This window comes from Culex quinquefasciatus, chromosome 1 (genome assembly GCF_015732765.1).
Source record: "Culex quinquefasciatus strain JHB chromosome 1, VPISU_Cqui_1.0_pri_paternal, whole genome shotgun sequence".
Lineage (NCBI taxonomy): Eukaryota > Metazoa > Arthropoda > Insecta > Diptera > Culicidae > Culex > Culex quinquefasciatus.
In genome coordinates this window covers 62942703-62969762 of record NC_051861.1, presented here as the reverse complement: position 1 = coordinate 62969762, position 27060 = coordinate 62942703, and the positions used below count along the sequence as shown (strand labels likewise).

General features: G+C 48.9%; 3 protein-coding genes across 3 annotated transcripts; all 3 read left to right on the top strand.

The window, feature by feature from the left end:
* The first annotated feature begins 4177 nt into the window (after positions 1-4177).
* Positions 4178-5105, top strand: LOC119766052. Its single transcript, XM_038250419.1, has 2 exons — positions 4178-4353; positions 4426-5105. The coding sequence occupies exons 1-2, from the start codon at positions 4193-4195 to the stop codon at positions 4694-4696; spliced, it is 432 nt and encodes a 143-aa protein (XP_038106347.1). The 5' UTR covers positions 4178-4192; the 3' UTR covers positions 4697-5105.
* Positions 5106-15944: 10839 nt separating this feature from the next.
* On the top strand, positions 15945-17450 carry LOC119769984 (uncharacterized protein K02A2.6-like). Its single transcript, XM_038263980.1, has one exon. It carries the CDS (start codon positions 15945-15947, stop codon positions 17448-17450), a length of 1506 nt encoding a protein of 501 aa, XP_038119908.1.
* Positions 17451-17542: 92 nt separating this feature from the next.
* On the top strand, positions 17543-20274 carry LOC119769983 (uncharacterized protein K02A2.6-like). Its single transcript, XM_038263967.1, has 2 exons — positions 17543-19176; positions 19230-20274. The coding sequence occupies exons 1-2, from the start codon at positions 17543-17545 to the stop codon at positions 20272-20274; spliced, it is 2679 nt and encodes an 892-aa protein (XP_038119895.1).
* Positions 20275-27060: the final 6786 nt, after the last annotated feature.

Below are 27060 nucleotides of genomic sequence, written 5' to 3'. Positions count from 1 at the left end.
TTCGCTTCGCGCTGCCTCGAAGCGAGGGCAGGCGAACACCACGTGCTCCGGTGTTTCCTCGCAATCGACGCAGTCCGACAGAGAGGAGACTCTGCATGTCCAAACCTGTGCAGGTACTTCCTGAAGCAGCCATGGCCCGACAGGAACTGTGTGAGGTGAAAGGTGACCTCTCCATGCCTTCTGCTAACCCACGTGGATACGGACGGGATAAGCCGATGCGTCCATCTGCCTTTCTCCGTGGTGTCCCACTCACGTTGCCACCTTGCCAGCGATTCGGCTTTCGCAGCTTCCCGGATACCTCTCGTGCCTCTCCGGGTGTAGCGCACGGTGTCCTCCTCCAGTGTGATGCCGATGGGGATCATTCCGGCTATGACGCCAACTGCTTCCGACGAAATGGTCCTGTACGCGCTTGCAACCCGCATGGCCATCAGTCTCTGCGTTCTGTCGAGCAGCGCTCGATTTCGCTTCGTCCCCAGCGCCGTCCACCATACCGGTCCGCCGTACCTAAGTATGGACGTCGCGACACTTGCCAAGAGGCGGCGCCTACTGCTCCTGGGTCCAGCGTTGTTCGGCATAATCCTCGACAGTGCCATGATCGCCTTAGCCGCCTTCTCGCAGGCGTAATCGACGTGGCTGTTGAAGTTCAGCCGGTCATCCACCATCACCCCGAGGTACTTGAGCGCTCTCTTCGAGTGCACGACGTGTTCTCCAACGTGTATCTGGGCCTGCTGCACCTTCTTGTGGTTACTAACCAGCACCATCTCCGTCTTGTGGTGAGCGATCCGCAGCTTCACCTCGAGCATCCAGTTCTCGATCATTGCGATTGCCTGCATAGTCAGCACTTCGACCTCCTCGACATTTTCGCCGGTTACCGTCAGCACTATGTCGTCTGCAAAGCCAACAATCTCTACGCCGTTGGGTAGTCCCAGTGTCAAAACTCCGTCATACATTCCGTTCCACAGTGCTGAACCCAGAATGGATCCCTGCGGAACTCCCGCGGTAACAACAACGGTTTTTTGTCCATCGGCAGTGTCGTAGACCAGCACGCGGTTCTCGAAGTAGCTCTTCAAGATCATGCACAAATAGTCAGGCACCTTCATTTTGTGTAGCGCTGCTGCTATGGCCGCCCAGCTCGCACTGTTGAACGCGTTCTTGACGTCAATCGTGACTATTGCGCAGCAACGGTTCCCCCTGCGTTTTTCCTCCGCGCTTCGTCGGCTTTCTCGACCACTTTCCGGATGGCGTCCACCGTGGATCTCCCTTTACGGAAGCCGAACTGTCTCGCTGCTAAGCCATGCTCGCTCTCCGTGTACTTGGTCAGCCGGTTAAGGATGATCCGTTCCAGAAGCTTTCCGAGGGTGTCCAGCAAACATATAGGCCTATACGATGATGGGTCCCCCGGTGGTTTGCCTGGCTTCGGCAGCAACACGAGCTTTTGAACCTTCCACGGGTCGGGGAAGTGTCCTTCGTCCAGGCATTTCTGCAGGACTGTTCGAAACCTGTCCGGGAATGCTTGAACCGCCGATTTCAGGGCGAAATTCGGGATTCCATCCGGGCCGGGAGCTTTCTTCACATTCAATCTCTTCGCTACTGCCACAAGTTCTTCGTTGGTGATCAGATGACCTTCGGCGTTGCTACCGCCTTCGTCGTTGTACGGTGTAGGAGGCCATGTCGTTGGGTCATGTCTTGGGAAGAGCCCTTCCACAATGACCTTCAGCTTGTCGGGACACGTTTCAGCCACCATCGACGGGCCTCTGATCTTCGCCATCGCTACACGATATGCGCTCCCCCAAGGGTTTGCATCAGCGTCTTGGCATAACTCCTTGAAGCAGTTTGTCTTGCTGCATTTGATCGCTTTCTTGAGCGCGGCCTTTGCAGACCGGTACTCCTCTCTGCACTCCTCTCTAGTTGCTTCGGATCTTGCTCTCTGGACTCGTCTTCTGGCGCTGAGGCAACTTGCCCGAAGGGTACCGAGTTCTTCATTCCACCAGTAGGCTGGACGACGACAGTTCCTTGGCTCCAGTCTCCGCGGCATGGTTGTATCGCATGCTGTCACCAGTTGTGCTGTTAGCACGTCGGCACTCAAGTCTTGGGGACCATCACACCAATGGAGCGCTTCCACGAAGAGACCCTCGTCGAAGTACTGCAGCTTCCATTTCCTTCCGTAGGACCGGCTGCTCCTATCTGGTACAGGGGCTCGTCTCCCGATGCTGTACCGGATCGCTTGGTGATCGCTATGGGTATAGTCCTCACTCACCCTCCAGTTCATGTCGGCCGCCAGTCGCGGGCTACAGAACGTAACGTCGATAATGGACTCACGACCGTCTTTGCGGAAGGTACTGCTGGTTCCGCGATTCGCCAGCCTAACGTCTAGCTTTGCCAGAGCTTCCATTAGGCTATGCCCCAAGGGGGTTGACACATCAAATATTTTCATTCGAATTATTCCGTTCATTCCAGAATGAAACCAGAATGATGTTGGAATGATGCCAATTTTTCTGATTCTTCCTAATATAAATTTTGCGTGTTGAGCTGGGAAATGTCATTGCATTTTTTGTGCTGAAACGTAAACAAACGGCAAAAATCCTTCTCAGGGCCAAACAATCCGTGTTCCCGTAGGCTGCATCGTATGTTCCGTCGTCGGTCGCAGTGAAATGTTTGGCACGACAAAATGGGACGGGTGGTGGTTGCTACAGTCCACCGTAACTTGGAATAAGTGGCGACGACGACTGGGGACGTCGGATTGGGCTACCACTGATCGGAGGATAGCCACAGTGGTGGCCACTTTTGCGGGGGAAAAGAAGCCGCGGAGCAGGCTCTCCTGGTTCCCAGTTCCAAGTGTGAATCTGTTCACATTCGAAGGTCTTCGAAGTTTTTTCCATTATTTACAAGTTAGATGCTCTAAAACGATTTCTCTTTCAGGGACTTGACTTGAACAATACATCTCCGGCACGTCCATCGTTACCTTCTCCGTCAAAGGAACAACACTCAATAAACAATCCGGCGGATCATTGCGGTAACAGCGGGAGGCTGGCCCTTCCGACGAAAAACCCACCAGCAGCAGTCAAACAGCGCCACTCTGCCTCATCCCAGGACCCTCCCAACGCGGTGCTCGACCCGCGGCTGACGGCAGATCTGCAAGCTTCTCCGCCCTCCGCGCTATCTGGGGTCACGACGTGACGGCAAAAGTGCTGGCCATCAACAACGAAGCCGTGATGCCGCAAATGCAACCGCCACCCTTCAACGAACCATGCTCAACCCGGAAATGGAACCGCTAAAGTACAAGTAGTGGAACGACAGCGAACGGAGCATCTCCTATGAGCCGGACGATCTCTACATCAATCCAACGAAGCGCCGAACGGAGGAGTGGCCGTCGCGAGAAGTTACGAGGTGTAGCCGATCGACGTGGCCAACCGGAAGGTCTCCCTGACGGATGGGACCGGGATCAAGTACGTTGAGCGTCTACTGGCGACGGGGCGTGGCCGAAAACTTGTTGGTGTTCGACACGGTGCCGCTGGCCGTCTATGATCATCTGAAGACACTCAAGAGTGTGAATGACTTCGAAGAACTCAGCCAGAAGCTGAAGCCCGGCAGCAAAGTGGCCATCGTACCAGCTCATACACGAGGAGGGAAACACGGGCAAGAACTGGCCGGAATATCTTAGCCAGTCGAAGACGCGAGGAAGGCGGCAAGGCTCGGCCCAAGACGCAGATCAAGACCGTCGAAGTGCAGGACAGACATTGACGGACGACGGCCGACGGTGATATACGAACAAACATTGCGTGGAATGTGAGAATCAATGGGTGAACAGAAGTTGGTCGTTGATATTTCATGGTTCTTTCATAAAATCTCTATTTACAGAGCTCGATTAGCGATTGACCAGAAACACGTGAGAGAAGACCCGCCCGGAGCACATGATCCCGATTCACCCCAACAGCCGCGCGATTGTCCTCAGAAGAGCAAGTCGCAAATCGCAGACAGCTCTCGCGATGTTGATTTCCTGGATGCCCTGATGAACGACAGATGGTAGAGCCGGTAGGCAGACCACTCGTCCGCCGTTGGTACGGAACACGTACCGGAACAACACGAAAAATACCAGTCACTATCCAATCCCTCTTCTCCTTGGCCATCTCCACGCCTCCATGAACCTCCCAAGTTATTCAACGAGGAGGCTCCCCACGCTACAACCCCAAATATGACCGCATCGTCCCCCTGCCCACGTTCAACGACGAATCTCCGAATGTGGGTGAATATGGCTGAAAGAGGAAACCAGCAGTTCAGGATTGGCGACGGCCGCCGGTTCGGTACAACCTCCGAACCTGCTGAACGACATGTGTGCGCTGCATTTGGATCAAAGTAAGTTTGTTAGTAGTACATCTCAGAATTAGCTGGATATTCTTGATATTGATTATCACCCTCTTTTTTCAGCCTACTCTATCAGAATCCTCAAGGTCAACCTCAACCTGCTATGCACAAACCTGCATCGAAAGTGCCCCATGATCGATCACAGCGACAGACGGTGACGGCGAGTCCACCGCGAACGGCAGCAGTGGAACATTGCCCTGCACGAAGCTCACCCTGGAGAAGCATTTGCAGCGGCCTTGCGTTCCCCTTCTCCGAACGACGACCCTGCTGCAGCACTACCATTCCGAGATCGCCAGGCCGCACTGAGAGTCCAACCGGCTCGTGTACTACCTGAAACTGATAACCGACTGCATGATCTGGATAAGCCTAACTTGGCGAAGCCGGTACGGCGTTGGCAATGCCCAAGCTCTAATACAATCAGCCGCGTGAAATTCCCCTCAGGTAGCAGTCGACGCGTTAGTTGGTGAGGAAGCTGCATTCCGATTCAACGCCCCCCTCGCTCACCCTCTACAAGGAAGCCATCAAGAAGCCAGCTGGTTTGGAGTATCCGGTCCGTAGGTCGCAACGAAATGGGAGTCAACCATTCCGTTCTTGTTCTGAAGCTGAACACCGTTCTGGAAACCTGACTCAGTCCCGGACCCTTCAAACTGATTTGGAACCTTCTGCAACTTCCCAGTATAAGTTGGTGGAACATTTTCATCGCAGTCGCACCATCACGCAGGAAAACCCAGCAATCGCAATAACTCCCAATTCAGTTTGATGTAATTCTAAAATCATGTGATTAAGCTTCATACTTGTAAATATCTAAAATAAAAAATAAAAAATAAATCCAAAACAAAAATTAGAAGAAAATGTGCCCCCGAAATACGCCGGAACCTAGCCAAGATATACGCTCAAAATCTTGCCCAAGTCGTCCACAATAACTAGTTAAAATCTGACCTAATCTGATCTGACCTAAAATAATGTAACCACATAACCGAACTCAACTAAAGGCAGAAACTTGGGAAAAGTCTGGGAGAATTCGGCCAGAAGATCTCCGGCTACTGCCGCTAATTCATTCTCCCCACCACCCTCCACAAAAACAGCTGAACATCCGCCTGTTGTACGAGTTGGCCCTGTCTCGCTCCCTACTCCTGCCTCCGCCGCCGTCAAATCTTTCCTGACCCTCTGCAACTGTATTTCCTGTTCGCGAAACTGAGCAGACTCTGTTTAAACCCACTGAAGAGACTCAGCCAAGGACTCAGCAGATAAAATTCTTCATTCTTTATTTTCTCCTGAACTGCGTCCCGCAATCTACAGAAAGTACAGATCCAGCGTGGCCACCAGAAGGCGGGTTTTGTCCGGAAGAATATATTTCACTCTATCATCTAACACCTCCTTGAAGAACCGTGGCAGGAACCTGTCAAGAGTGCGCCCTCCGCCAAGAATCCAATACCGATCAATACACACGTCGGCAAAACTGACTCCTCCTCAAACTCCAACTCTCGTTCGCCGATCCTGCTAACCTCGTGGCCAATACCCGGATTGTTTTCGGGTCGGTTCGCTCAGTCAGACACTAGTGTAGGCCAAAATATGTCAGTCCAGTCGTTTCTCCGGATCTAAACGGCACGGTCCACAGAACAACCGCAGACTCCCCTTCCAAAGCACCCAGCACCAACAAATGTTTTGATTCTGAAAGATAAATATTATGACAGCCACACTGTTATCTGCACTTGCTCATTTTTGCCAGAATCATCCTCGTCATTCCAGTCATTCCAGAATTAACCCGGAATTATTCCAGAATGACCGAGTGTCAACCCCCTTGCTATGCCCCCTAGCATTGGTGCATCTGCTACCCCACTCGACCGCCCACGCGTTGAAGTCACCTCCGATAACGATCGGGCTTCGTCCGATCAGTTCATCGGTCAGACTATCCAGCATCTGCTGAAACTGCTCCAAGGTCCATCTTGGGGGAGCATAGCAGCTACAGAAGAAGGTTCCGTTTACTTTGGCGATCACGTATCCTTCAAACGCCCTCGAGACCACTTCCTGTATGGGGTACCGCCCCATCACGTGTATCGCCGCCATTCTTGCTGTATCCGCGGCCCAGTTTCCGTTGTCGTGTGGAACTCGGTACGGTTCTGCAATAATTGCCACGTCACACCCCGTCTCCGCGGTCGACTGCCACAGCAGTTGCTGTGCAGTGTCACAGTGATTGAGGTTCACCTGGGACACCTCCATTACTTTTGCCCGAGGCCAGCTTCTTGTACACCGGGCAATTAAAGCCACCCGTCGCATGGCTATTGCCGTCGCCTTCTTTACAGAGCACGCACTTCGGCTGATTTTTGCAGTCTCTTGCCATGTGGCCTTCTCTACCACACCTTCTGCAACTGTTGGTTCGATCGGGACCGTCGCAATTTCTCGCCTGGTGGCCGAAACCAATACAGCGGAAACACCTCGTCATCTGCTGGGTCACTCGAGGAACAGGCCTCAGCGGGCACACCGACCACCCTACTTTGACCTTGCCGGTTTCCAGCAGCTTAGACGCCGAAGGCGTCGATAGTCGGATCGACGCAATTTGCGTGCCACCGTAGGCTTTCCTCAACCGGATTGCCATCGGTGTCGTACGGTCATCCAGAAGAACGATCAGCGCATCTTCTAGCTCTTCCTCCGTCGTGATCTCGTCCAGGTTCCTGCACTCGATCGTTGTCTCCGGCGATAGCGCTCTTACCTTCGACTCGTAGCCTACGGCTTTCTCGACGAGGGACTTAAAAGCTAAGCTCTTGACCGCGGGATCCTTCTTCAGCTCAAAAAGCATCGCTCCGGTTTGGGTGCGCCTGGTTTTAACCACGTTCTCGCCAAGCTCCTTGAGTTCCGGATCGGTTCGTACTTTCCGGAGGAGGTCTGCGTACGAAACACCTTCCTTCACCTCGACCACCAATGCCTCGCCTTTGTTACGCTCCTGCGAAACTTGGGTTTTGGGTGTCCTCGTTCTGCTTCCCTTTTTCTTCCGCTTATTTTTCTTGACCTTCTCCCATTCCTTCTCCTTCCCTGGGGTTGGTTCTGGCTCCTTCGCTGGGTCCGGACTGTCTCCATTCCCTGCTTCTGCTTCTTTGCGTCCTCCTCCTCTCCAGGCGTTTCCCTGTCCCTTTTAGAGCTTGGGCCGGGCGGCGTTTTCGGTTCTTTCTCCCGTAGCGCTTCCTCCTCCAGTTTTGCATTCAGCGTTTCTTCGGCTCTTTCAGCTCTGAGCTTCAGTGAATTCCGCGTCACCACCAGCGAGTTGTTTTCGCGCTCTGCGGCATTCATGGCTGCCTTGACTCCATTCACCATCTGCTTGATTCTGGTGTGGACGTTGTTTTTGTCCTTGATGAAATCGAAGAGTTTGTTGACCCTCCTTCTGACCTCCTGCAACGCGGTCCTTCCAAGCAGGACTCCGTCCTGAGGGGTACTGCCGGCGAAGTTCAACAAGGATGACTTGGGAGTCTCCTCTCCAATTACTCCTATCTGCTGACTCGAAGCAGCCGCCTGGTTCAACACTGGGGATCTCAACACCTTCCCGCTTCCACGGAACGCGCTCGCCACTCCGCCTGCTGTGTCGCCGCCGTTTGACTCGCCTCCTGCCATTTCAACGTTTGCGTCCTCTTCTACCTCCGTGTTTTCCGATGCTTGGGGCGCATCGGGACCCTTTTGTTGGTTTGTTTCACTTGTCTTCATTTTGAATCCCACGAGTCGATAGGGAAATACGGTCCGCTGCGCCAGTGCCCTGCCGTGACGCAGTAAGGGCAAATTACGTGTGGGGTTCGCCCCACAGGCTCCGTTATCGACTGGGAATTTGTTGAACCCCCCCAGCCATGCATCCCTCGACACGGGTCGCGTCACATCTTGGATTCGGGGTTTGGTGAGGTTTTGGGCTAAAACACTTATAGCGGCGTTCGATCGCTTGACAGAGGTGTTTACGGACCCATGTGGTTTTTTTTCGAAGAAATTAAACAGTGCCCTTGTTCAATTCCGCCACGTCCTAGACATCCTCCCGCTGCTGGTCCGTGGGCGATGCAATGAATGTATGCAATCGCCGACAGCTATCCGCCTACTGCAACCCGCCCGGTAGCTGGCAGCTAAGCTCCGCAGGGACCCTCACCTGTCCCCACGGTTCACGTGTGTGTGTGTGTGTGTTTTTTTTTTTTTTTTTACAAGGTCGGAATCTGCTATCAGACACCTGAGAATTCATTTCTCAGGTAGTGTGGGGTTGGGAAAACAAAAGAGTTTTCCCGACCCACTAAACCAGTCCTTGAACGCCGTGCCCTTTTCCCCCCGGGACCACCTTTCGGTATAACTTCGGGGGGAGGCGTTGCATTTTCTGCACTAGTCTACTTACAGGATCCATGCCGGGTGCTAGAACCATTTCCTGTCCTACATACATATGAGTCCATGCGAGGGTTTAACCGCGCCCAAGAATCGCGTTGCTTTTGATCGGCTAGTCATATGCAGCCCTCTCCTTGGACCATCGAGACGTGTACCGATTTGGTAGAGCCAACCGTCATAACGTGCTCTCCTTCACAGCCACACTCGTGGGTTCTCGACTCCTGTGACCATCGAGACGTGTACCGATTTGGTAGAGCCGACCATCATAACGTGCTCTCCTTCACAGCCACACTCGTGGGTTTTCGACTAGGCTCCTAGTCGTTCCTCCTCTGATCGTCTCTCCATTTCCGCTGGAGAGCCGAAGTGATCTGCGTCACCGCTCCGACGACCGCATTCCACTTGGCGATGTCGCTGCACATTCTTCGCACCACATTATCCGGGCTGGTGTCCGCTCCGATAATGGCCAGCATTTCGCTTCGCGCTGCCTCGAAGCGAGGGCAGGCGAACACCACGTGCTCCGGTGTTTCCTCGCAATCGACGCAGTCCGGACAGAGAGGAGACTCTGCATGTCCAAACCTGTGCAGGTACTTCCTGAAGCAGCCATGGCCCGACAGGAACTGTGTGAGGTGGAAGGTGACCTCTCCATGCCTTCTGCTCACCCACGTGGATACGGACGGGATAAGCCGATGCGTCCATCTGCCTTTCTCCGTGGTGTCCCACTCACGTTGCCACCTTGCCAGCGATTCGGCTCTCGCAGCTTCCCGGATACCTCTCGTGCCTCTCCGGGTGTAGCGCACGGTGTCCTCCTCCAGTGTGATGCCGATGGGGATCATTCCGGCTATGACGCCAACTGCTTCCGACGAAATGGTCCTGTACGCGCTTGCAACCCGCATGGCCATCAGTCTCTGCGTTCTGTCGAGCAGCGCTCGATTTCGCTTCGTCCCCAGCGCCGTCCACCATACCGGTCCGCCGTACCTAAGTATGGACGTCGCGACACTTGCCAAGAGGCGGCGCCTACTGCTCCTGGGTCCAGCGTTGTTCGGCATCATCCTCGACAGTGCCATGATCGCCTTAGCCGCCTTCTCGCAGGCGTAATCGACGTGGCTGTTGAAGTTCAGCCGGTCATCCACCATCACCCCGAGGTACTTGAGCGCTCTCTTCGAGTGCACGACGTGTTCTCCAACGTGAATTTGGGCCTGCTGCACCTTCTTGTGGTTACTAACCAGCACCATCTCCGTCTTGTGGTGAGCGATCCGCAGCTTCACCTCGAGCATCCAGTTCTCGATCATTGCGGTTGCCTCCATAGCCAGCACTTCGACCTCCTCGACATTTTCGCCGGTTACCGTCAGCACTATGTCGTCTGCAAAGCCCACAATCTCTACGCCGTTGGGTAGTCCCAGTGTCAACACTCCGTCATACATTCCATTCCACAGTGCTGAACCCAGAATGGATCCCTGTGGAACTCCCGCGGTAACAACAACGGTTTTTGTCCATCGGCAGTGTCGTAGACCAGCACGCGGTTCTCGAAGTAGCTCTTCAAGATCATGCACAAATAGTCAGGCACCTTCATTTTGTGCAGCGCTGCTGCTATGGCCGCCCAGCTCGCACTGTTGAACGCGTTCTTGACGTCAATCGTGACTATTGCGCAGCAACGGTTCCCCTGCGTTTTTCCTCCGCGCTTCGTCGGCTTTCTCGACCACTTTCCGGATGGCGTCCACCGTGGATCTCCCTTTACGGAAGCCGAACTGCCTCGCTGCTAAGCCATGCTCGCTCTCCGTGTACTTGGTCAGCCGGTTAAGGATGATCCGTTCCAGAAGCTTTCCGAGGGTGTCCAGCAAACATATAGGCCTATACGATGATGGGTCCCCGGTGGTTTGCCTGGCTTCGGCAGCAACACGAGCTTTTGAATCTTCCACGGGTCGGGAAGTGTCCTTCGTCCAGGCATTCCTGCAGGACTGTTCGAAACCTGTCCGGGAATGCTAGAACCGCCGATTTCAGGGCGAAATTCGGGATTCCATCCGGACCGGGAGCTTTCTTCACCTTCAATCTCTTCGCTACTGCCACAAGTTCCTCGTTGGTGATCAGATGACCTTCGGCGTTGCTACCCCTTCGTCGTTGTACGGTGTAGGAGGCCATGTCGTTGGGTCATGTCTTGGGAAGAGCCCTTCCACAATGACCTTCAGCTTGTCGGGACACGTTTCAGCCACCATCGATGGGCCTCTGATCTTCGCCATCGCTACACGATATGCGCTCCCCAAGGGTTTGCATCAGCGTCTTGGCATAACTCCTTGAAGCAGTTTGTCTTGCTGCATTTGATCGCTTTCTTGAGCGCGGCCTTTGCAGACCGGTACTCCTCTCTGCACTCCTCTCTAGTTGCTTCGGATCTTGCTCTCTGGACTCGTCTTCTGGCGCTGAGGCAACTTGCCCGAAGGGTACCGAGTTCTTCATTCCACCAGTAGGCTGGACGACGACAGTTCCTTGGCTCCAGTCTCCGCGGCATGGTTGTGTCGCATGCTGTCACCAGTTGTGCTGTTAGCACGTCGGCACTCAAGTCTTGGGGACCATCACACCAATGGAGCGCTTCCACGAAGAGACCCTCGTCGAAGTACTGCAGCTTCCATTTCCTTCCGTAGGACCGGCTGCTCCTATCTGGTACAGGGGCTCGTCTCCCGATGCTGTACCGGATCGCTTGGTGATCGCTATGGGTATAGTCCTCACTCACCCTCCAGTTCATGTCGGCCGCCAGTCGCGGGCTACAGAACGTAACGTCGATAATGGACTCACGACCGTCTTTGCGGAAGGTACTGCTGGTTCCGCGATTCGCCAGCCTAACGTCTAGCTTTGCCAGAGCTTCCATTAGGCTATGCCCCTAGCATTGGTGCATCTGCTACCCCACTCGACCGCCCACGCGTTGAAGTCACCTCCGATAACGATCGGGCTTCGTCCGATCAGTTCATCGGTCAGACTATCCAGCATCTGCTGAAACTGCTCCAAGGTCCATCTTGGGGAGCATAGCAGCTACAGAAGAAGGTTCCGTTTACTTTGGCGATCACGAATCCTTCAAACGCCCTCGAGACCACTTCCTGTATGGGGTACCGCCCCATCACGTGTATCGCCGCCATTCTTGCTGTATCCGCGGCCCAGTTTCCGTTGTCGTGTGGAACTCGGTACGGTTCTGCAATAATTGCCACGTCACACCCCGTCTCCGCGGTCGACTGCCACAGCAGTTGCTGTGCAGTGTCGCAGTGATTGAGGTTCACCTGGGACACCTCCATTACTTTTTGCCCGAGGCCAGCTTCTTGTACACCGGGCAATTAAAGCCACCCGTCGCATGGCTATTGCCGTCGCCTTCTTTACAGAGCACGCACTTCGGCTGATTTTTGCAGTCTCTTGCCATGTGGCCTTCTCTACCACACCTTCTGCAACTGTTGGTTCGATCGGGACCGTCGCAATTTCTCGCCTGGTGGCCGAAGCCCATACAGCGGAAACACCTCGTCATCTGCTGGGTCACTCGAGGAACAGGCCTCAGTGGGCACACCGACCACCCTACTTTGACCTTGCCGGTTTCCAGCAGCTTAGACGCCGAAGGCGTCGATAGTCGGATCGACGCAATTTGCGTGCCGCCGTAGGCTTTCCTCAACCGGATTGCCATCGGTGTCGTACGGTCATCCAGAAGAACGATCAGCGCATCTTCTAGCTCTTCCTCCGTCGTGATCTCGTCCAAGTTCCTGCACTCGATCGTTGTCTCCGGTGATAGCGCTCTTACCTTCGACTCGTAGCCTACGGCTTTCTCGACGAGGGACTTAAAAGCTGAGCTCTTGACCGCGGGATCCTTCTTCAGCTCAAAAAGCATCGCTCCGGTTTGGGTGCGCCTGGTTTTAACCACGTTCTCGCCAAGCTCCTTGAGTTCCGGATCGGTTCGTACTTTCCGGAGGAGGTCTGCGTACGAAACACCTTCCTTCACCTCGACCACCAAAGCCTCGCCTTTGTTACGCTCCTGCGAAACTTGGGTTTTTGGGTGTCCTCGTTCTGCTTCCCTTTTTCTTCCGCTTCTTCTTCTTGACCTTCTCCCATTCCTTCTCCTTCCCTGGGGTTGGTTCTGGTTCCTTCGCCGGGTCCGGACTGTCTCCATTCCCTGCTTCTGCTTCTTTGCGTCCTCCTCCTCTCCAGGCGTTTCCCTGTCCCTTTTAGAGCTTGGGCCGGGCGGCGTTTTCGGTTCTTTCTCCCGTAGCGCTTCCTCCTCCAGTTTTGCATTCAGCGTTTCTTCGGCTCTTTCAGCTCTGAGCTTCAGTGAATTCCGCGTCACCACCAGCGAGTTGTTTTCGCGCTCTGCGGCATTCATGGCTGCCTTGACTCCATTCACCATCTGCTTGATTCTGGTGTGGACGTTGTTTTTGTCCTTGATGAAATCAAAGAGTTCGTTGACCCTCCTCCTGACCTCCTGTAACGCGGTCCTTCCAAGCAGGACTCCGTCCTGAGGGGTACTGCCGGCGAAGTTCAACAAGGATGACTTGGGAGTCTCCTCTCCAATTACTCCTATCTGCTGACTCGAAGCAGCCGCCTGGTTCAACACTGGGGATCTCAACACCTTCCCGCTTCCACGGAACGCGCTCGCCACTCCGCCTGCTGTGTCGCCGCCGTTTGACTCGCCTCCTGCCATTTCGACGTTTGCGTCCTCTTCTACCTCCGTGTTTTCCGATGCTTGGGGCGCATCGGGACCCTTTTGTTGGTTTGTTTCACTTGTCTTCATTTTGAATCCCACGAGTCGCTAGGGAAATACGGTCCGCTGCGCCAGTGCCCTGCCGTGACGCAGTAAGGGCAAATTACGTGTGGGGTTCGCCCCTGTGCCCCACAGGCTCCGTTATCGACTGGGAATTTGTTGAACCCCCCCAGCCATGCATCCCTCGACACGGGTCGCATCACATCTTGGATTCGGGGTTTGTGTGTGTGTGTGTGTGTGTGTGTGTGTGTATGTGTGTATGTGTGTGTGTGTGTGTGTGTGTGTGTGTGTGTGTGTGTGTGTGTGTGTGTGTGTGTGTGTGTGTGTGTGTGTGTGTGTGTATGTGTGTACCTTTTTCTAACACCGGTAGATTCTTTCAACATGAATCATAATTCACGTGAATCGCGCATTTACAACATTATTTATTTCCTGTTAGATTATTTACATAGTTTTTCTTTAAAATAATTAATTTCTAGTTCTGTGGAAGGAGCGAAGATGCGTGGCCGTTTTTTGTGTTTTCTTTTGTTTTATTTAAAATCGCGTCTTGTATGCATTCTATATTCGATAAATTCGCTACATATTTCTTTAAAATGTGAGAGAATGATACGCATATTACCAACGGACGCGTTTAATTCAAGTGGTTTACATAGTTATATGCTCTTTTGGTCAGTTCAAGCTTTCCACAGCCGGCTGTCTAGGCTTGAACTGTTTGATTAAAATTTAAAACTAAACGGGAATTGTTTCTACAGCAGCATCCGATTGCTTGCCTTGAGAATAAAACTATAGCCCTTAAACACACCATGCCAATGGTCGCAACGCTTGCTTAGAGCGTATCCTAGACCTTTTACCTTCCCAAAAACCGTCCAACTCCAAGCGAAACTTACTTGAGGATACCGTGGAGATTTTCCCTTAATACTCTGAAAAAAGTGGAGCACCAACACTTCCCGTCTTCCAAATCCCTTTCCTTGTCCCTGGTGCGCGGTGGAGATGGGAGCGGCCGGCAATGGACGGCTGTCATGGTGTTGAGAATCTGGTTCAGGTGGAGTTGGTTCTTTTCCCAGTTATCAATTCCTAGGCAACTTGGGCTTAGACAATCATCACTTAACATGGCGAAATCCAGTCTGCAATCCGCTAAAATCACCGTCTCCCTAGCGAAGCGAAGCGAAGCAAAGCGAATATTTTGTGCGAATTATTGTTTTAATATTTTTAAAGACGTTCTCGTAAAGAGTTTTTTTTTAAATTTCACGTTGTTGCAGTATTTTATTGGTATAGTAGTTGTCCTAAACTGAGATGAGGAGTACCTTTAGAAACTGTTTTATTCAAAGAAAGATTTGGGTTTTGTGCGAATAATTCAACTGAAGAAAGAACATCACCTTTCTTCAATATTTGATTTGCTTTTATTATTTCAGTGTTTTAAAGAATTTGGGCATGAATCGTTTTTAAGTTTATAAATTGATTTTTTAGAAGTAGATTATGTTAAAGTCAATGTAATTTTTCCAACAAAAAGTTGTTAATATTACATTGAAAAACTGATGATCTATGTAACTTGCAATATCAAATAAAGTGAAATTTTATTTAAATATTTATTGAATTTCTTTAAATATTTTTACATTTAAAAATATTGTTGACTTTCAGTTCACAGAAAAAAATTATGGTAATATTCATCAGGAAATGGTGACAGATTTTGTGGCAAAATAAATGATTAATTTTACCCCAGAAAATGATGAATTTTAATCAGTTTTTGATGAATATTCATCAGGTTCACATTTTTAAACATTTTTTATGAAGTATTAGTAAAAAAAGGTAATATTCAACCTACCAAATGCTATGGCAACCAAGGGCATGGTGGAAAGAGAGGAATCACAAATCCGTATAAATAATTTCAAGATTTTTCAGGTGTAAACCGAAAATGCGATCAAAAATTAAAGTGGAAGAATAAGGTTTTTAACTGCTAATTCAATTGTCGGTGTACAGGACGCCGCACAGTTTAATCATTTTCTGACGTCCATTCAATTTTGCAGTCCAAACCCAGTCATTGAATTGGAAAAAATAAAATCTTTTTCAAATTTTCTTTTGTTGATTTGTGTGCACCTACGTCGAAGACCAAGATTGTTTACTTTTTGCTCTTTGGTCTGACAGTCTTGGTCTGACAGATTTGGTCTGTCAGCTTTATCATGGATTTTGGTCTGGTCTAGGCGAGGGATAGGACACAGCACCTTCCTGATGGCAACACTGTCCATAGCGAGACGCCGCACCAACACACTTAACGTTGTGCGGTTGGCACACCTTGCGAGGTGACAGCTTTGTCTAAAGCGAGCAACGAAAAAGCAAAGCCACGTTTTGTAAACGCTCTTACTTAAAATTAGTTTCTAGACTTAAAATAAACTCTAATGTTAGTCTCTAACTCGCGTTTGTTATTAGCGAAAGACATAACATTGTTTGGCGACGAGGATTAGTTCGGTTCCGAGTAGTTTGCGGCGTTTTCGGGTTTTCGCGTTCGAGCGGGGTTCCTAACCTCAAAATGCCCCCGAAGGTGACGCCGAAGAAGGACGGGCCGCAGCAGCAGCCGGATCTCACGGCGATTCTGGCGCAGCTCACCGCCTACTTGGAGAACCAGTCCAAAACACAGGAGGCTCTCCTTGAGCAGCTCTCCAAGCCGAAGGACAACGAGTTCCTGATGGAAGCACTTTCCAACACCATTCCGGAATTTGTTTACGATCCCCAAGGCGGACTGGTTTTCGACAAGTGGTACTCCCGGCACGAGGAGGCCTTCAACAAGGGCGGGGAGAAGCTGGAGGAAGCGGACAAAGTGCGGCTGCTCGTGCGAAAGCTGTCCTCGGTGGATCACGACCGCTACGTGAACTACATCCTACCGGAGAACCCACCGGACAGATCGTTCCAGGACACGGTGGACACGCTTAAGGAGATGTTCGGGCACCAAACGTCCGTGTTCTTCCGGCGCTACCAGTGTCTGCAGACGACCAAGCGGAATGCTGAGGATTTCGTCACGTACGCCAGTACCGTCAACCGAGCGTGCGAGGATTTCAACATCCGGACGATTACCTCCGACCAGTTCAAGTGCCTGGTGTTTGTCGCTGGTCTGCAGTCGGAGCGGTACAAGGACATCCGGACCCGGTTGCTGGCGAAAATGGAAGGCGAGACGGCGGAGCACCCGATGACTCTCAAGAAGCTGTTATTGGAGTGCCAGCATTTGGACAACCTCAAACACGACACTGCTGTTATTGAGGGTCCGAAGCCGGCCGTCAAAGCGGTCCAGCAGGATCGCAGCGGCTTTCGCGAGTCGGGCAAACCGGAACGGAAGTTCGACAACAGGAATCCGGCCAAGGCAACCCCACGACGTCCGTGCTGGCAGTGCGGGCAGATGCACTTTGTTGCAGACTGCTCGTACACGAAACACACCTGCAAGACGTGCGGCAAAGTGGGACACAAGGAAGGATACTGTGCTTGCTGCTCCAAACCCTCCGGTTCCGGAGAAGGTGCATCACACACAGCACCCGGAGGCGGCAAGAAGAAGCACAAAAAGAAGCGGGCCGACGGCGGGGGACACTCAAACGGAGTGTACGCTGTCAACAAGGAAGGTGTCGTCGGACGGCGCAAATTCGTGGAAGTTCTGATCAACAACGAACCGATCGAACTCCAGCTCGACTGCGGATCGGACTACACCATCATCTCGACGGATTCACTTCCCCTGCTCGGCAACCCAGAAACCATTCCGACGGAACTGCGGGTGGCCACAGCCTCAGGCAAACCCCTTCCGCTGGAATTGGAGTTCGAGTGTGACGTCACGTTCCGCGGGACCACCAAGCGTTCCGTGTGCTACGTCACTCCTGTGCGCGGTTTCAAGGTTCTTGGGAGCGACCTGATGGAAGCTTTCGGGCTGTACGACATTCCGATCAACGACTTCTGCAAGCAACTCACTACTGCGGAGGACTCGTTGGCGTGTGGTGCTGCGCTGAAGGCGAAATTTCCGGCGGTGTTCCAGGAAGGAAGATCCAGCTGTTCCTGATCGACGGGGCGAAGCCGGTCTTCAAGCCTAAGCGGCCAGTGCCGTTCCACTCGCAGCGGCTGGTCGAGAAGGAGCTCAACCGATTGCAGAACATGGGAGTGCTGGAGCCGGTCGACTACTCGGACTGGGCGGCACCCATCGTGGCAGTTCGGAAGGCGCAGCGCGACGCAGACGGAGATCCGGTGGTCCGCATTTGCGCGGATTACTCGACCGGATTGAACGCTATGCTGGAGGCGAACAAGTACCCTCTCCCTACCCCCGACGACATCTTCGCAAAGCTGGCTGGCAGCAAGTTCTTCAGCGTGATTGACCTGTCGGACGCTTATCTGCAGATGGAGGTAGAGGAGGAGTCGCAGAAGCTGTTGACTATGAACACACACAAGGGGCTGTTCAAGGTAAAGCGTCTGCCGCCGGGAGTGAAACCCGCTCCTGGAGCCTTCCAGAAGGTCGTTGACAACATGCTCGCCGGCCAGGAAGGAGCGGCGTCGTTCCTCGACGACGTGCTGGTGTTCGGCCGAACGCGCGCTGAGCACGACCGGAACTTGGAGCAAACGCTGCAGCGGATCCAAGATTTCGGTTTCCGGCTCAAGATCGAGAAGTGCAAGTTCTACATGACGGAGGTGAAGTACCTGGGTCACATCATCAACCAAAACGGAATCCGCACCGACCCGGGGAAAGTGTCTGCCATCTCGCAGATGCCACCGCCGAAGAACCTCACTGAGCTGCGTTCGTTCTTGGGCGCGGTCAACTACTACGCGAAGTTCATCAAGGAGATGCACCAGCTGCGTAGGCCACTCGATCTGCTGCTGAAGAAGGACGCAAAGTGGGCCTGGTCGGACGACTGCCAACGATCGTTCGAGCGCTTCAAGGAGCTGCTCAAGTCTGACCTGATGCTGACCCACTACAACCCGACGCTGGACATTATCGTGGCCGCTGACGCTTCGCAAACCGGAATCGGCGCCACAATCCGACATCGTTTCCCTGACGGTTCGGAGAAGATAATCCAGCACGCCTCAAGATCGTTGACACCGGCGGAGCAAGCGTACGGGCAGATCGACAAGGAAGCTCTGGCGCTCGTCTACGCTGTCACGAAGTTTCACCGAATGCTGCTGGGACGACGGTTCGTTCTGGAGACAGACCACCAGCCTCTGCTCCGTATCTTCGGGTCGCACAAGGGAATTCCGACACACACGTCCAACCGACTGCAACGACTGGGACTCGTTCTGCTGTGCTACAACTTTGGCATCGACTACGTCTCCACGGCGAACTTCGGGTACGCGGATGTACTCTCCAGACTCATCGATTCGGCGGCCAAGCCGGAGGAGGAGTACGTTATCGCCGCTCTGTATCTCGAGGACGACATGTCGGCGGTCTTGGAAGACTCCGTTGGCAACACACCTGTCACTTCCAAGATGATCGCCGCTGCTACCGCCCGGGACAAGGTGCTCAAGAAAGTGGTCCAGTACTTGGAAGGTGAGTGGCCGGCCAGCGCAAGCGAAATCGACAACCTGGACGTGAAGGCGTTCTACCACCGGAAGGAGAGCCTGGCGCTGACTCAGGGCTGCATTCTTTTCGGCCAACGAGTGGTGGTGCCTGAGACCTACCGAAAGCGGATTCTGCAACGCCTGCACCACGGTCAACCGGGCATGGTCCGGATGAAGAGTCTGGCTCGGAGTTTCGTCTACTGGCCGCACATCGACAAGCAGGTGGAGGACACGGTGAAGCAGTGCGCGGACTGTGCTGCAGCTGCCAAATCTCCCCCACACTCTCCACCAGAAGCCTGGCCAACACCAGCGGACCATGGCAACGCATTCACATTGATTACGCGGGCCCGATCGATGGTCTCTACTTTCTCATCATCGTGGACGCTTTCTCGCGATGGCCTGAGATCTACCCGACGACGACCACGACCGCTAGGGCCACGATCCAGTTTCTTCGAAGCACGTTCGCACGCCTTGGCCTACCGATGGTGCTCGTGTCGGACAACGCGGCTCAGTTCACTTGCGACGAGTTTGAGTCCTACTGCAAAGCGAACGGAATCACCCATATCCTCACCGCGCCCTACCATCCGCAATCGAACGGGCAAGCGGAACGCTTTGTGGACACCGTCAAGCGAGGAATGAAGAAAATCAACAAGGGAGAGCCACTGCAGGAGACACTCGACGTGTTTCTGGCAACGTACAGGTCGACGCCGAGCGGAACAACCGAGCAGAAGTCACCAAGTGAACTGCTGTTTGGACGTCAAATGCACACCACACTCGACCTACTGCGACCACCACCAACACCGGTTGCTGAGATAATGACAACTGCTGAGAACGACCAGAGACGAGAATTTGCACCTGGCGACTTGGTGTATGCGAAGGTGCACAAGCGGAACGACTGGTACTGGGAGGCAGGAAAGGTCATCGAAAGGCTCGGCTCGGTGAACTGCAACGTGTGGTTGGACGGCCAACGTTCGGGGCTGATCCGGTCGCATATCAACCAGCTTCGTCCACGGCACGAGTCAGCGGATTCGCCGGCGCGCGGTCGCGCTGTAAACCTTCCGCTGGACATTCTCCTGGGCGAGTTTGGGTTCGCTCAACCAACAACCGAGGACGTCACGCAAGCAGCTGTGGTGGAACCGGAAGACGCGAACCAACCAGAAATCACCGAGCAACCTGGCAACAACGATGGACCGGAACCAGCTGTGATCCAACGGCCGATCCGGCGGGCTTCGACGGGAAGTATTCCGCTGAGTTGCGTTCCCGTGCCGAAGACGACGAACACCAGAAGTGGACGCGAGGTTCGGCTGCCGCCGAGGTTCGATCACTACGTGATGTCTTAAAGAGGGAGATGCTATGGCAACACTGTCCATAGCGAGACGCCGCACCAACACACTTAACGTTGTGCGGTTGGCACACCTTGCGAGGTGACAGCTTTGTCTAAAGCGAGCAACGAAAAAGCAAAGCCACGTTTTGTAAACGCTCTTACTAAAAATTAGTTTCTAGACTTAAAATAAACTCTAATGTTAGTCTCTAACTCGCGTTTGTTATTAGCGAAAGACATAACACCAAATTTTCAACATTCCAAAATACAACTTTTTTTCTGTGATGATATACAATAATACCATATTGATTGAAAGTTATTAACAAAACCTTCAAAAAATAGATAAATGGAGCGGCCGTGGCTGACTGGTTACGGTGTTCGCTTTGTAAGCGAATGGTTCTGGGTTCGATTCCCATCTGCTCCCAACGAGAAAGTTAAGAACACATGAATTTGAAATGAGAATATGAACGAAAAATCAAAGTCGCTCGAGGCGGGGTTCGATCCCCCGTCCTTTGGATTGGTAAGCAAAAATGCTAACCACTAGGCCATGACGACTTGGTGAGCGTGGACTGGAATTAGGAATACTGTTACAGAGAGCGAGTTGTGGCGCTATAACCACGGCAAATAGTGTCCAGGGCATTCGTGGAAATACAATGTCCCATCCCAGAGGGTCCCGGAGTACCAAACCTTCTTAGCATGGTGCTCCCAACGAATACAACCAAATCACGGAGCGTATGGTGGTGTGTCCCCACGCTTCTTCCTCCCTGTCGATTCAGAATTGTGTTGTTGTTCGAACACTCAGTGCTCAAACTCAACCCAATTACGAGTCATCTCTGCGATACGGCTTTACGCAGTAGGCCTGGCCGCTTTAACGCTTGTGATGTTTCAATGCATTCCGATGCAATGGCGCACTACAAATGTTAATAAATGACAAGAAGAGTGCTAGGCGTCACACAGTGGATCCTCTCCGAACAAAGGTGTGACAAAATTAAAAAATGCCAGGTATTCTATCAAATATGTCATATAAGGGTAATTTTGGGCAGCTGAATTAAAAAATCACATTTATTTTTTCATGAAATAAAATCTAAGTACATTAGGGTGGTTCATAAATATTTATTTTTCAAATATTTTTTTTAATTGCTGAAATTGTATTTTTTTTATATCAATAGTAGCTTGTAATTTTGATTGTGTGTGTGTGTAAATCTTAACAAATAAAATGTTAGGGTGGTACCGAATCACAATGATCCATAACCGAAATTTTGTTAAACCAAATTCGTAGATACCACACTTTTAAATAACAGCTTTGTCATCTTCCGAAAAGTTGATCAGGGTCAGTACAGTAGTAACGTTAAAGTGGTCCAGTTAATAGGGTGTTCCAAAATTTGTGTATTTGAGGAAAAGTGTTATTTGGCTTCTATGAGATTATCATCACATTTTAACTGTGCACATTTTAGTAGTATCTGTAGTTTAGGTAGAAAAAGATCAGAAGACATTTCTAGATTTTTTAAAGGTCCTATAAACATATGAAACACAATAAATTAAAGGACCTTTAAATAAAACTTTAGATTTTTGTTGAGGCCATCGAAAATTTCTGCTTTTTTGTATTAGAGTTATTAATTAGAGTAATTTGTGATACATTTTAATTTAAAAAGTTGAGAATAAAGTTTTGAATTTTATTTTTTTTTATTTCCCATCTTTCCTCTTCTCTTCATCCACGACTATGACCAAGGTCTGCTCTGCTTTTTATGTACTAAGCTGCACATAAAAATATGTAAGGTAAAAACTGCATTTAGGAAGACTTTTTGGAAGATTTTTTGAGACAGTTGAAAAAAAATCTTGCATGGTTAGGACTCCCACAAGAAAATCTATCGTACCAGAAAAAGTATGTACCGTCATCAGGGGTGACATTAGGTCTGGGGTGAGATTGGGTCATACAAATTTTAGCAATTTTGTATGACTGTATCTCACCCACCAGACCCAATGTCACCCTGACGACGCACAGTGGATCCAGGTGTGACAAAAATCAAAAAATGAAAGTTAAATTTCAGCAGTGTTAGTATTTTTCTATTTTTTCTCATACCTTCAAAAACTCTTTCCCAAATTTTGAGCAAGATTGGATGTAATTTGAATTTTTGGCGGCTTTGAGAGTGCAGACATTTTTGTTATTTCTAGTAGCTGAAACTTCAAAATTCGCAAAAAAATTTTTTTCTTAAAACTTGCATAACTTAGCCAATTTTAAACCAAATTTGATTCTTCTGGCTGCATTCGAAAGGTATTTAAAAGTTGTTAATTTTACTGTTCTTGGAATTTTGATTGACCCCTCCCCCCTTTTTAGCTGTTCAAACGGAAGAAAGCATTAACTATTTTCAAGATTTTTCGAATTTCAAACCTTCAGGAACAATTTTGTACGGGTGTGACCAAAGTCTCGTGTGCAGTTTCTGTCGTGAAATTTAATGTACTTTCAGACAGTGTATAGCAAATTTTGCTCAAACTTGCTCGAAAGTTCAAAATTTGCATGTTTCTAAAAAAAAGTCAAAGTGGATCTACTCTACTCTATTCACGAATCGGATCAAAAAGTCAGCTATGGTAATCGCCTTATGATCTTTCTTCATATTCAAGAATTCAACAAATGTACTAAAATAATACTAGATTTTGGATTTCTTAGTGTACCAAGAACCCCCCCCCCCTCCCTCCCCCCTCTCCCTCGTCCTTTTATGACTTGGTTGAATATTCCTCTTGGAATGACTGAAAACTTCAACGGCGAAAATATTTTCTATTGTAAAATTTCACATGTGCTTGTGTGCTATCTTGTGACCCGTCTGCTGAAAAAGAAAGGAGTTGTCACAAGATAGCACACAAGCAACGATTTGTATCTGCGTGGAGAATTATTGGAACAAAGTGATGCGGGCAGTGATAAACATAGTTAATGAGCAATTGCAAACATTTTAATGAATACCGTCGTCAGGGTGACATTGGGTCTGGTGGGTGAGATACAGTCATACAAAATTGCTAAAATTTGTATGACCCAATCTCACCCCAGACCTAATGTCACCCCTGATGACGGTACATACTTTTTCTGGTACGATAGATTTTCTTGTGGGAGTCCTAACCATGCAAGATTTTTTTTCAACTGTCCCAAAAAATCTTCCAAAAAGTCTTCCTAAAAGCAGTTTTTACCTTACATATTTTTATGTGCAGCTTAGTACATAAAAAGCAGAGCAGACCTTGGTCATAGTCGTGGATGAAGAGAAGAGGAAAGATGGGAAATAAAAAATAAAATTCAAAACTTTATTCTCAACTTTTAAATTAAAATGTATCACAAATTACTCTAATTAATAACTCTAATACAAAAAAGCAGAAATTTTCGATGGCCTCAACAAAAATCTAAAGTTTTATTTAAAGGTCCTTTAATTTATTGTGTTTCATATGTTTATAGGACCTTTAAAAAATCTAGAAATGTCTTCTGATCTTTTTACCTAAACTACAGATACTACTAAAATGTGCACAGTTAAAATGTGATGATAATCTCATAGAAGCCAAATAACACTTTTCCTCAAATACACAAATTTTGGAACACCCTATTAACTGGACCACTTTAACGTTACTACTGTACTGACCCTGATCAACTTTTCGGAAGATGACAAAGCTGTTATTTAAAAGTGTGGTATCTACGAATTTGGTTTAACAAAATTTCGGTTATGGATCATTGTGATTCGGTACCACCCTAACATTTTATTTGTTAAGATTTACACACACACACAATCAAAATTACAAGCTACTATTGATATAAAAATACAATTTCAGCAATTAAAAAAATATTTGAAAAATAAATATTTATGAACCACCCTAATGTACTTAGATTTTATTTCATGAAAAAATAAATGTGTTTTTTTAATTCAGCTGCCCAAAATTACCCTTATATGACATATTTGGTAGAATACCTGGCATTTTTTAATTTTGTCACACCTTTGTTCGGAGAGGATCCACTGTGCGACGGTATTCATTAAAATGTTTGCAATTGCTCATTAACTATGTTTATCACTGCCCGCATCACTTTGTTCCAATAATTCTCCACGCAGATACAAATCGTAGCTTGTGTGCTATCTTGTGACAACTCCTATCTTTTTCAGCAGACGGGTCACAAGATAGCACACAAGCACATGTGAAATTTTACAATAGAAAATATTTTCGCCGTTGAAGTTTTCAGTCATTCCAAGAGGAATATTCAACCAAGTCATAAAAGGACGAGGGAGAGGGGGGAGGGAGGGGGTTCTTGGTACACTAAGAAATCCAAAATCTAGTATTATTTTAGTACATTTGTTGAATTCTTGAATATGAAGAAAGATCATAAGGCGATTACCATAGCTGACTTTTTGATCCGATTCGTGAATAGAGTAGAGTAGATCCACTTTGACTTTTTTTTAGAAACATGCAAATTTTGAACTTTCGAGCAAGTTTGAGCAAAATTTGCTATACACTGTCTGAAAGTACATTAAATTTCACGACAGAAACTGCACACGAGACTTTGGTCACACCCGTACAAAATTGTTCCTGAAGGTTTGAAATTCGAAAAAATCTTGAAAATAGTTATTGCTTTCTTCCGTTTAAACAGCTAAAAAGGGGGGAGGGGTCAATCAAAATTCCAAGAACAGTAAAATTAACAACTTTTAAATACCTTTCGAATGCAGCCAGAAGAATCAAATTTGGTTTAAAATTGGCTAAGTTATGCAAGTTTTAAGAAAAATTTTTTTTTGCGAATTTTGAAGTTTCAGCTACTAGAAATAACAAAAATGTCTGCACTCTCAAAGCCGCCAAAAATTCAAATTACATCCAATCTTGCTCAAAATTTGGGAAAGAGTTTTTGAAGGTATGAGAAAAAATAGAAAAATACTAACACTGCTGAAATTTAACTTTCATTTTTTGATTTTTGTCACACCTGGATCCACTGTGCGTCGTCAGGGTGACATTGGGTCTGGTGGGTGAGATACAGTCATACAAAATTGCTAAAATTTGTATGACCCAATCTCACCCCAGACCTAATGTCACCCTGATGACGGTACATACTTTTCTGGTACGATAGATTTTCTTGTGGGAGTCCTAACCATGCAAGATTTTTTTTCAACTGTCCCAAAAAATCTTCCAAAAAGTCTTCCTAAAAGCAGTTTTTACCTTACATATTTTTATGTGCAGCTTAGTACATAAAAAGCAGAGCAGACCTTGGTCATAGTCGTGGATGAAGAGAAGAGGAAAGATGGGAAATAAAAAAAATAAAATTCAAAACTTTATTCTCAACTTTTTAAATTAAAATGTATCACAAATTACTCTAATTAATAACTCTAATACAAAAAAGCAGCAATTTTCGATGGCCTCAACAAGAATCTAAAGTTTTATTTAAAGGTCCTTTAATTTATTGTGTTTCATATGTTTATAGGACCTTTAAAAAAAATCTAGAAATGTCTTCTGATCTTTTTCTACCTAAACTACAGATACTACTAAAATGTGCACAGTTAAAATGTGATGATAATCTCATAGAAGCCAAATAACACTTTTCCTCAAATACACAAATTTTGGAACACCCTATTAACTGGACCACTTTAACGTTACTACTGTACTGACCCTGATCAACTTTTCGGAAGATGACAAAGCTGTTATTTAAAAGTGTGGTATCTACGAATTTGGTTTAACAAAATTTCGGTTATGGATCATTGTGATTCGGTACCACCCTAACATTTTATTTGTTAAGATTTACACACACACACAATCAAAATTACAAGCTACTATTGATATAAAAAAAATACAATTTCAGCAATTAAAAAAAATATTTGAAAAATAAATATTTATGAACCACCCTAATGTACTTAGATTTTATTTCATGAAAAAATAAATGTGTTTTTTTAATTCAGCTGCCCAAAATTACCCTTATATGACATATTTGGTAGAATACCTGGCATTTTTTAATTTTGTCACACCTTTGTTCGGAGAGGATCCACTGTGCGGTGGTCTGCTTTTCTATGGGCTTCTGCCGTTTGTTCCGGATTTCTAGCCTTCTTGCCATTCGCGATCCTCTTTTTCGGTAGGCAGCCTTATCAGTGCTGCGCTACCTAGTCTCGGGGTGGAGAACCACCTAAGGGCTACCGAGACCTAGCCCCGGTTTTCTCACGCTACCGTAACGGGGTTTTTATCTCGAAGCCTAACGGTCTTTATATCCGGAAGAGGACATCCTGCGTTCGTGCGTGTATGCGCTTCACTTTACAGCACAGAATTTTTCACAACAGCACAATAAAATAACTTTTATTTTATTTTAGCAAAAAAAAGTTAAAAACTTTTCTCGTTTTTTTTTTTTCTAAAACCGCACTCTCAGCACACCGCGCGCGGTTTCGTATAGTGTGTGTATACGCACTCGACACAACAGCACTGCCACAGGCCTTGTTGCTACACCACACTTCTTGCTTTGTTCTGCCTGTTTATCCCGCGACGACGACGATGGATGGCAAAAATAATTTCACTTTTGTTGCCCGGCCGTCGATTGCGGGTCAATTATAACGCACTATGCCGGTCCGCGACGCACTCCGGCGTTAATTGATAACACTCACGGTCGCGGCGGAATGGTAATTCGGCGGTTCTAAGGATACTTTCACGGAGCCGTACCAAGGTGCAAACTTCAACGCGCGACGCACACACACGTGTGCAATTTACCAGAAAACTTAAAAAGAACAGAGACATTAGCTGAATTCAAAAGACAAACAAAAAACATTCACGATTATACTCTAGTTTCCAACAGTGTTGCACATTAATTTTTTTTTCC

Excerpts from the sequence above, each read along its gene's own strand:
- LOC119766052 (XM_038250419.1), top strand. The coding sequence starts at position 4,193 with ATGACCGCATCGTCCCCCTGCCCACGTTCAACGACGAATCTCCGAATG. Across the intron at positions 4,354-4,425 it reads TGCGCTGCATTTGGATCAAA|CCTACTCTATCAGAATCCTC; the intron begins GTAAGTTTGTTA and ends CTCTTTTTTCAG.
- LOC119769984 (XM_038263980.1), top strand. The coding sequence starts at position 15,945 with ATGCCCCCGAAGGTGACGCCGAAGAAGGACGGGCCGCAGCAGCAGCCG.
- LOC119769983 (XM_038263967.1), top strand. The coding sequence starts at position 17,543 with ATGGGAGTGCTGGAGCCGGTCGACTACTCGGACTGGGCGGCACCCATC. Across the intron at positions 19,177-19,229 it reads GTGGAGGACACGGTGAAGCA|CCTGGCCAACACCAGCGGAC; the intron begins GTGCGCGGACTG and ends CTCCACCAGAAG.